Source organism: Haliotis cracherodii, unplaced genomic scaffold (genome assembly GCF_022045235.1).
Source record: "Haliotis cracherodii isolate W230 unplaced genomic scaffold, xgHalCrac1.p SCAF_10, whole genome shotgun sequence".
Lineage (NCBI taxonomy): Eukaryota > Metazoa > Mollusca > Gastropoda > Lepetellida > Haliotidae > Haliotis > Haliotis cracherodii.
Window position 1 is genome coordinate 16299517 of NW_027266265.1, and position 11008 is coordinate 16310524.

At 40.1% G+C, this 11008-nt stretch overlaps 1 protein-coding gene across 1 annotated transcript; it reads right to left on the reverse strand.

Annotated features, from left to right (window-relative positions):
- Positions 1 to 2149: 2149 nt before the first annotated feature.
- LOC139454118 (testis-specific serine/threonine-protein kinase 4-like) lies at positions 2150 to 6230 on the reverse strand. Its single transcript, XM_071235639.1, has 3 exons — positions 5547 to 6230; positions 4388 to 4554; positions 2150 to 2592 (listed from the first exon to the last, which is right to left on the reverse strand). Exons 1-3 carry the CDS (start codon positions 6228 to 6230, stop codon positions 2292 to 2294), a joined length of 1152 nt encoding a protein of 383 aa, XP_071091740.1. The 3' UTR covers positions 2150 to 2291.
- Positions 6231 to 11008: the final 4778 nt, after the last annotated feature.

Consider the following 11008-nt stretch of genomic DNA (forward strand, 5'->3'; position numbering starts at 1 on the left):
AGTATAATGGGTGTTATTGAGTAGTCGATGCCTGGACATTTTAACATTTGAAGCCTCAGCTAACACTGTTGGTTCCATTGAACACACAATAAAACCAGCAAATCTGAAAAAAAAGTCTCACTTTAATATATTTCTTAAGCTTAAGGCGGCACAGGTGGCCCAGTCGTCTGAGGCGTTGCAATTCACTGTGCAGAATTGTGTCGCTTGGGTACCTATGACCTATGATTGTGGGTTCGGATCCCCGTTCACCCCGATTATGTTTCTAGGTTTGTCAGCACCTTACCCGTGCTCCTGGGTTTCACTGAAGTGGTAAACGTCTAAGACCTCAATCACTTCAGGCTTTCCTCACACATTAAGCTGACATGCCGTGATATAACTGGAATCCTGTTGAAAGTGGCATTAAAACCCAACTCACTCACTCACTCACTCACTCACTCACTCTTAAGCTTAGGTATGATGGACATAAAACACGTGGAGGACTAAATGTGCTGTCAAAAATATTTATGTATGGTGTCAATGATGAATACAACTTTGCAATGAAATAGTGGAGTAGAATTTCGAGATCACCAAAGATTTGTTTGTTGTCTGGTCTATTTGTTGTTTAAAGCATTAGTTTGCAGTGTTCCAGCATGTATAAATGTGGTTTGGACCATAACAATGATTGCTATATTCAACTTCCCACCAATTGGGGTATGATGCCATGCAACTAAACAAGACACCAAGACAAATTCCATGAAGTCTTCAGACAACAAGCATTAGTTAGTTGGAAACAATTCTACACTGGAATCCTCAAGAAATTAGTCCCACATTTAGTACACTAAATGTCAGGCTTTATTAACAAAATCCTTTTATCTCAGTAATTGAACATTTTTTTATTTTGTCTTTATTAAAATTGTAATAGCATAAAAATGATGGAATGATGCTGGAAAATTAAGATTTTATCAGAATTATGCATGCACTCTGTGCCAAAAACTTTTGGGACTATGATTCCCAACACAGCTCTCAGCATTATTTTCTGTTGAATTTAGTGTTATTATATGGACTATTATTAGATGAGCTAACTGGCCAGACCAAAATTTTACTAGATTCAGGGTTGGGCTTGTGGCTCAAGTTGCAAACTCTGTATATTGTACACTGCTTAATTCACGCTAATTGAAATTAAGGGGAGTTCTGGGGTCTTCAAGGCTTGCTTCTGTAGATTAAGAGCCCCCTAAATCCTTAACACTTAACAGGGGCAATGGAGTAGCCGTGTGGTTAAAGCGTTCACTCATCAGGCTGGTTCTCCTCATGGGTACACTGTGTGAAGCCAATTCTTGGTGCCCCTGCCATGATGTTGCTGTAATAGTGCCAACAGCGACGTAAAACCATACTCACTTGATCTCTTAACACTGGGGTCATGACGAGGACCCATTTTGAACCCTGAATATATGACCTATTGAAATAGTCTGATCAAGGTGAACTTCTAACTACATCCTCAACAAAGAAAGATCTTGGTAGGCTTTGGCTGCACATATATGAGGCTGCTCGTATGACCAAGGTTTCTCTTCATTTCTTGCCCATACTAATTGCTCAGTCCAGTTTGAAAGCATCATTGAAATAAACAAAAAGGAGAACAACTGTTATTTATAAACTTTTATTTTGGTTTCCATAAGAGAAATACATTGCATGTAACTTGTACATGGTTACTGATGCATATTTACTTATTACAGTTACAGGGTGTGTGATATCCCCAATGTCATATATTACATGATTACAACAGAACAAAAACAAAACATAACTAATAAAAAATTATCATCAAATTGTAAGATATGAATGTTGGAAACTACTCTGCCAAATTTGATTACATTCCCACAAGGAATACCATATTTGTTTCAATCAAGATTCACTTAAATAATACATCTAAACTTCCACAATAATTACATCAACCATTAACTTAGAAAATGTTCTGAAAGATTTACAATTGTCTGTAATGGGTATTCAAAGATTAATAATGTATTTGTAATTACAATCAAACTACAACACTGATTTCATTCTATTACATATTCTATGCAACAAATATCACAAATTCAAAACTGATATATTGTAAAAAATGACTGGATATTCAACAAACATACTTAATCTAAATCAGAAGTTATGTTGGTATATGGTCTCCACCCAAAGCAAATTCTTACCACATTTCTGTGATAACATCCTCAAATACCAGAAATATTCTGACCCAAACCCTCAAAAATAATTCCATGATTTCCACATAAGCAAACCCATCCCACTTTTCCCCTACGTATTCACAGGAATTAAGTAACACTCTCATCACTGACTATCTGGCAAGGTAATGCATCCCTGTACTTTTCCTCTTTGGACAGAATATAACCCAATGCTTTGACCTTGGCTACTGTATCATCTTCCTCTGGTAGCGAGGTCACCATGGGGCTCTTGGACCTTGGTTTGTCCTGGACCTCATTAGTTGCTCCAGTGGAGCCACTTGACTCTTGATCTGGCAGCTCTGGGGCAGGGGGCAGAAACTGGGTATCCTCGGTGGGGCTTGTTTGGGGTTCATCCGGGAGTACACACTGGGTTTTGTACCATGTATCAAACCTAAACAGTGAAATAATCTGTGAGATGGTCCATATAAGTAATCAGATCTAAATAGTGAAGTAATCTGTGAGATTGTCCATATAAGTAATCAGATCTAAACAGTGAAGTAATCTGTGAGATTGTCCATATAAGTAATCAGATCTAAACAGTGAAGTAATCTGTGAGATTGTCCATATAAGTAATCAGATCTAAACAGTGAAGTAATCTGTGAGATTGTCCATATAAGTAATCAGATCTAAACAGTGAAGTAATCTGTGAGATTGTCCATATAAGTAATCAGATCTAAACAGTGAAGTAATCTGTGACATTGTCCATATAAGTAATCAGACCTAAACAGTGAAGTAATCTGTGAGATTGTCCATAAAAGTAATAAAACCAACACAGGGTAAGAAATTAACTTTTATTTTCAATATTCTGCAAAAGTTATCTGCTACGGAGGTGCCATCTACTTAATGATAAGACGGGTAGGCCACAAGGAAATATCACCAATCCTTTCTGAGTTTTACTAGTCAGATTGTGCTTTTGAGACGACTAGTTTGAAGTTGTCTATGAGCAACATTTTCAGTAGATTTTGGTGTTATTGTATAGATTATTATCATAACTAGACTTACTGGACAGAACAAGATTTTACTCAACACTGGCTTCAGCTTTGTGGCTAACGTCGCAATATTTAATTTAGGTTAGACAGTACATATGCAGTCTATATATGTTGATCATGTTGATGTATATGATTCTTAGTCCTAACCACTGAACTATCTGCCTTCCACATGCAAGATGTCTAGACTACAGTGGTTCTTTCTGAACCAAACTGTACACCCTAATTGATTCTTTCACATCATCTCTTGTGATGAGTATTTGAAACCCTTCACATCCAAGAGCACTTGTATTATACAGGAGACACTGACTGATGATGTGTCTTGTATTCCTGGCCCATGCAATGATGACAGCTAAGGCACCAAACTTGGCTGTACAGAGCTGCATCCATCAGGTGTGCAAGGGACCTATGATCATGGGTTCGAATCACAGCTGATTATGTGTCTAGGTTTGTCAGCGCTATACCGATCACAATGGGTTCCACCAAAGTGGTAAAAGCCTTTTCTGAGACCTGCATCACTTTGGGCTTTCCTGTCACATTAAAGGGGTAGTGTGTTTGCCATGCAAGTTCAGTTTTCACTTTAGTTAGTGCCACGTGTGAATCGACACTTTCCCTGTATAATTAGGGTAATCATTAACTAGGTTGACAGATAATATTTGCATAGGCTGACAAGTTTGATGAGGCTTCTTTAAATAAATATACAGGGCAAGTTCTAGGTTACAAATCTTTATTCAGTTATGGGTGCCAAGTGGCATTACTCTTGACATGCACCCACAAACAGAAAAGATGCACATTTAATTTTGACACATACCCAACAATGCCAACTTTCAAAGTTTTCTATGCATAACTGGCAGTTTCCCAACTTTGTCAATTTTTCAAAGGTCACTGACACCTGCATATTTGACTGACTTGTCACAGTTACAAATTTGCTCAGATGGCTCGTTGGTGTGGATGTACCTCTGTGGCATCATGTACTTCCATAGTTCCTTCCACAAGAGGCTTAGAACTTACCCTCAACCTGCATAATGATAATTATTAATCGGTCATCCCTTAGTCATTGGATCCTGATTGCACAAAAGGAAAGAGATTAACACGATATATAAGTCTGTCTGTCACTCAAGCAAATGTATAAGCAAATAAGCTGTGAAATTATCAGACACAATGACAGGTGGTCCAAGAAGGTTTGTGGACAGTGTTTACCTGATATTAGCCAGAGGTATCCGGTCGCTGGGCTTGGTCAGCATCTTCAGGATGAGTATCCGACAGTTCTCGGACACATCTGGCTTGGAGGGGAACATGACCTTTGCCTGTACCTGTCTCAGCAGTTTCCTGTGGTCCGAGTCATCGAATGGCAATCTACCATATACCTGGTGAAGATGAAAGAAATGTTCAAAATACTATGGAAGAAAGAGGAAATTGTGTGTTTAGTATACCACTACATGACATTGAGTTATCTGATCTGGTTAAAGTTTTCATATGACGAAAAACAGTTAAATGACAGCTGACCTCAATAATATCTCTTTCTAATCAAGTGGGTAGATATGCAAACCCATACTCAAGATTTTATAGAAGTTGAATTATTTTATTAAAAAACAATTCTCACATCTATTTCAAATTCCTTCATGTTAATGAGTACATGTTTGTAAGACTGGATTCTTTTTACTCGAAAAACCATTTTAGGTTCATCCAATAAGGTGTGAAATAGCCATATGTCATGATATTGATGTATTGATAATTTTTTATATCAATGCTGTTTTGATACAAATTTATGAATATCAATACTAAATAAATAATTCACTGGTATAATGTCTACATTTTTTAAGATTACCATGGTTAAAAGCGAAGCCAGAAAATGCATTTTTAAACATTCAATGGATCAACCTCGTTCATATTTACATCAACTGCAGGTCTAGACAGGATCTTTTTCATCCATACAAATTAACTAATTTTGTTATTAATCAACATATTGCGAGTCAATATATATGGATAGTAAACTTTCCAATCGAGGACACCCATTGTGTGAGAAGACAAAGTGCAATCACAAAAAGAGCTGAAGAAGGTGACCATGAGCATCCCTGAACCAATCTGAAACTGCCATTGATTTGATTGTGTAGAAATGAAGAGGCCATTAGCTGATCTTTATTCATTTTTTGTTTGTTGTTGTTTAGCACGGGACTAAGCAATATTCTAGCTAATTTACCGTTGTCTGTAATTAATTGAGTCTTGACCAGACAATCTAGAGATTGAAATCATGAACATAAATCTACCAAATGGGATACGCATTTAGTTGTAGCTGTATAGGCCTTCCAGAAGTCAATTCATAATAAGTTCATCAGCATGTCAAATGACCCAGTATTACCATTGTGAAAAGGACTACACCAATACTCCACACCTCCGCACAATAAGCGTTGTATGGTTGACCTTTGAGGATCTCGGGAGGTGCATAAGCATAGCTGCCACAATAGGTCTCACACAGAGAAACTTCATTCCCTTTGACCTTGAACAACTTTTTGGCGAATCCAAAATCTGTAACTTTGAGCACCAAGCTGTTATCGACCAACAAATTCTCACACTTGAGATCCCTGTGGACAATCCCCTTGCTGTGCATGTAACAGATCCCGTCCAGGAGGTTCCTCATCCACTTCCCTGCCAAGTCCTCATCAATCACACTCCTATTCCGGATGTGTTCAAGAAGATCGCCATTTTCCGAGATTTCCATAATCAGGAAAAATCGCGTAGTTGTTTCAATCACTTGATGAAACTTGATAAGATTCGGATGACGTAATATCCGGACGACTTCAATTTCCCGGGGAAGAAACTTCTGAAGGTAGTCTTCGGGTGCTTTTCGTTTGGATATGATTTTAATGGCGACCTTACATCTCTTGTTTACGTCATAGGCGGATTTCACACAAGCGTACGAGCCATTTCCCAATGTCCTGCCTACAATGAGTCCTTGGGCTTCCAGAATCTGGAACCGGCGGCTTGCGCGGCTCTCCCGCCTGCCTGAGTCTTCATCAATGGCAGGGCCGCCAGCTCCAGACATAATGCGCGGTTGATTATGGGCGTAGCAGGTTCTTAGAACCCATAATATACTGCTAGTCTAATCCGTCGCCATGTTGGATTATACTGTGACGTCACAGGTAATTGCGTCACATCCGATATGACGTCATACCTTATTCTACATGGGTATGTGTCAAAATCAAATTATTTATAAGCTGTATGAGTAAACCATTCCTTCAAAATAAACTTATATTCACCAATGTGTAACTTGACATTTGCTATTTCAGAGAGCGTGACTTAAATAACTCAAGTGATTCGCATTTGGGGGGATTTCTTACAGACAAGTGAATATACTATTTAACATGGATTAACCCCGTTCAATGCGATCACTGAAATGGAATTATTTCTTAATTGTAAATATACCGTAGTTCGTTATAAGCATATATACAACATCTATACAGCAAATAGCGGGGACCAAAATTTAAGTTCGTAATATCCGTCAGTTCGTTATAAGAGTGTTCGTTATAAACGTATTTTACTGTAATTTTTGTTGTAGTATTAGAAACCAGTTCTCCAAGAAAAGTTGTGCTGGGTCGTCTAGATATTTAATCCATCAAACAGAAAACATTGTTCTTTGTGACTGTCAACGCCTTGGGTTACATGGTGGTCAAGTAGTCTCGTGGTTACAGCGGTCGTTCGTCACACCGAAAACCCGGGGTCGATTCCATCATGGGTGCAAAGTGTGAAGTCCAACGTCATGATATGGCACGACTATTGCTAACCAAGCTTAACCAGTTTTCCCTGCTTTAACTAGTCAACCAGAACCGTCTTACATCTGATCTGTATTTATCATATAATTATAATTATACTTAAGTGGCATCGATGCGATAAACCAATCCGATAATTTAAGTATGAAGGTCCGAAATATATGCTAATGACAAGGTAGACACAATTTTATGGATAACAACTTCTTTAATACTTTAAAAAGCGCCGTTCGGTATTGATCCTTATACCGCTGTCAAGCAAGACTGAATGAGGGTTGTTGTTGCATTAAGTGTTAAGACTTTAGTCTCAGCTCTGGTGAGGTTTGCGATTTGGTTTTAGCAAGAATGTCACCCCAAGAGCCTAAAGGTGTAGTTTACAAAATTGACTGCAACTGTGGACAATCTTACGTAGGTGAAACATCCCGCCCAATCAACACCAGAATGAAAGAGCACAAAACCTCAACCATTAAAATCCCACAGTAAATCAGCCATCTCGGACCATATCAATCTCATTAAAATCAGACCTCAGTTCTCGCTACCGCTAAACAAAGATCTGAGGACATCCCATTAGGGGTCACATCAGAACGACCTTTCATCCGACCAATCAGAGCATCGCTTACCAGATTGTGAAAGTGACAGTCGGAATGTGATGTCTAATCTTGCAACCTCGAAAAGTTTAACTCCGAACGATAGTTACGTGTTTCACGACTGAATCCATACAATCTAGACCATCTATTAGCCATCCAAGAATGTTCATTTGTTCAGGTTTCAAATTTGTAATCGAGAATTCGTCAAAATATGTTTCGAAGCGTAGTCGCCAATTTGAAATTAGTGCCGTAAAACACGAGAAAGCTGCCTTCTGAGTGGTCATTCCATTGGTCGGTCAAAGTTCGCGCAAGGTCGGTCTGACTAGACCCGTAATAGGATGTCCTCAGATCATTGTTTAGCGGTAGCGAGAACTAAGATCTGATTTTAATGAGATTGGGACCATATCAGCAACTGTCCTAATCACAACATCAACTGGGACAACGTCCAAATCCTCTCCAACAACCTCCATGATTTCACTAAAAATTCCATCCCATCTGCCTACTATGAACTCATCAAGCAATAATCACTTATCCTGTTTAATTGGCTTCATGTCCCATTGGCTTCCACCTATGTGTTCTCCCCTTGTTGTCAACACCTATCCCACCTTATCCCACTCATATATGCAATTGTTGTTACTGTTAATCCTCCACCTACTATATATGTTCTGTACTATGTCCCTCATTCAGTCTTGCTTGACAACGGTATAAGGATCTATACCGAAACATCGCTTTTTACAGTATTAAAGAAGTTGTTATCCATAAAATAGTGTCTACCTTGTCATCCGTCAAATTCTAAGTAATGCCTATCAAACAATATATGTACATGAGCTAGCTTAGCAGGAACTACTTTTAGAAAGCTTTATGTATCGAAGCGATGCCCTGCTTGCTCAAAAAACCATTGCACATAACGTTCCCAAAAAGTTTAGATGGAGGTTTGCCGATGTATGAGTTATTCTGTAAACAAACATCTCTGGAAAGCATTGGGGACTATATCACATATGGGGCGGTTCACCCATGCATTATATTCATTCGCGTTTTCTAAATCTACACACATTCTCATGTTACAGTCGGAATCGTATAATCGACTCTGCTTTTAGCGGTGATTTCTTATGTCTATGGGAAAGGGTTTTGTTATTATTCCTAATATATAATATTTACGATATATTTAACATTTACAACAATACCCTCGGCTAATAATCTCCATTTATCAGCACAAAACTCACCACTGAATCCTGTCACCATAAGCCACCTTGTCAGACGCTATGTTTCTGTCACTGGCCACAACACCCATGAAGATCCGGGGTAGAATAGGTCTTCAGTAACCCATGCTTGCCGTAAAAGGCGACTAGGCTTGTCGTAAGAGGCGACTAAGGGGATCGGGTGGTCAGGCCGCGGACTTGGTTGATGTATATCATCGATCCCAATTGCGTGGATCGATGCTCATGCTATTAATCACTGGATTGTCTGGTCCAGACTCGATTATTTACAGACCGCCGTCATATAGCTGGAATGTTGTGCGGCGTTAAACAACAAACCAACCAACCATACAAGCCACACTGGCCTCATGTAATACAAGTTATTGAATCGCCTGTACAATCTCCCAAGTATTGCATGGTGAAATTGTGTAACATCTGTTTTCGGACAGCACGATGGGTCGTGATTTTAAAAGCCACACCAATACCTAGCGAGTCTGATAGAAACCACGTTGTTGCTACAGTACTTGCGTTTTCTCTCGCCTTCATTTACTTGAGTTATGAACAGCATTTTACTACTCCAAGTTTGCCAGTGAGTGAGTGAGTGAGTATGGTTTTACGCAGGTTTTAGCAATATTCCAGCAATATCACGGCGGGGGACACCAGTAATGGGCTTCACGCATTATACCCACGTCGGGAATCGAACCCGGGTCTTCGGCGTGACGAGCAAACGCTTTAATCACTAGGATACCCGGCTGGCCACTCCATGCGGACAATGGCCTCCTACTCTTCGTAGGCATCAACGACCCCCGCACGATGAGGTCGTGCGTTATCGTCCATGAGGATGAAGTCCGGTCCGGTTGCACCACCATACGGTCTGATGTACACGTTCACATCCAGAATGTCATCCCTGTAGCGCAGACCTGTCATCGTGCCCAGCTGTAAGACATGGAGATCGGTTCTTCCAGCTCTACTGAATCCACAACAATTTTGATGGTGCCCCCTCCATAGCGGTCAAGTTCGGCTACGTTGGAATCCTGAAATCGCGATCAAGTCTAGCCAAAGGAAAGTTTCTGGAGCCAAGTTCTGGTCTGTCCAATGGACGTGAACTTCAGCCCAATCCAAAGGTGCCTGCCAGTGATGTCGGGTCAGTGGGATGCGAGTGCATGCCCTCCGCGACCGAATACCAGCCTCACGGAGATGATTAAGCACTGTCTCAGTAGAAACGGTAACGTCATTTCTGAGTGTGGTGGCAGTCACGAAGTGATGACGTCTTGCTGCAATCAGGAGAAACCTGTTTCCCCGCTGTGTGGTGGAACGCTGTTGAACACGTGCATGTCATTGGGTGGCTGTTCCAAACTTCTGGTATCGATTCCATGCCCTGCTGATCACCCTTTAGCTGACAACAAAGACGTTTGCAACGTGACGTTGCGTTGACCCGGTTTCAAGCATGCCTATGCATCTGCCTGATTCGTCGGTCGTCAAACGTCGTCTTTGACGCTGACGCAGGGCATACGTGCATTCCGTTGTTGCAATCCTCAGTAGCAAATGTTGTCCTCACCTGATGAAGGAGTAAGTATTATATGATATTCATAATAACGAAGTTGACATCCATAAATTATCTTCCTTAAATGTCGTTATGCTCTCTGATAATGATGTTCAACGATTGTGTCACAAAACATCCAAACACAGGTTTTCAAGTACCTCGTGCACATCGTGTCCATGACTGAATGCCTCTGTCCGGAATTGACATTTCAATCTTTATTTCTTGGATACTTTTTTATATCATCACAAATTTGATCCTTAGAATTGTTGTTTTCTTTGTTTGTTGTTTAACGCCACGCTCAGCAATATTTCCGCTATATGACGGCGGTCTGTAAATAATCGAGTCTAGACCAGACAATCCAGTGATTGACATCATGAGCATCGAACCGCGCAATTGGGATCGATGACATACATCGACCAAGTCAGCGAGCCTAAACACCCGATCCCGTTAGTCGCCTCTTACAACAAGCATAGTTGCCTTTTACGGCAAGCATAGGCTGCTGAAGACCTATTCTACCCCGGATCTTCACGGGTCATCCTCATAAAACTGAGAGGTACTATATTACAGGAAACCTTTTTCCATTTCTTAAATATGACTTCCTAAACAACAAACAGCACAAGACTGTTCATTGTAACCATGGTGACGATAATGTGTAACAATGCATAGCTTTAATGAGATCCTAAACAATAAACAGACAAGCATATACTAGAATATGAACTCGATTTATTCCG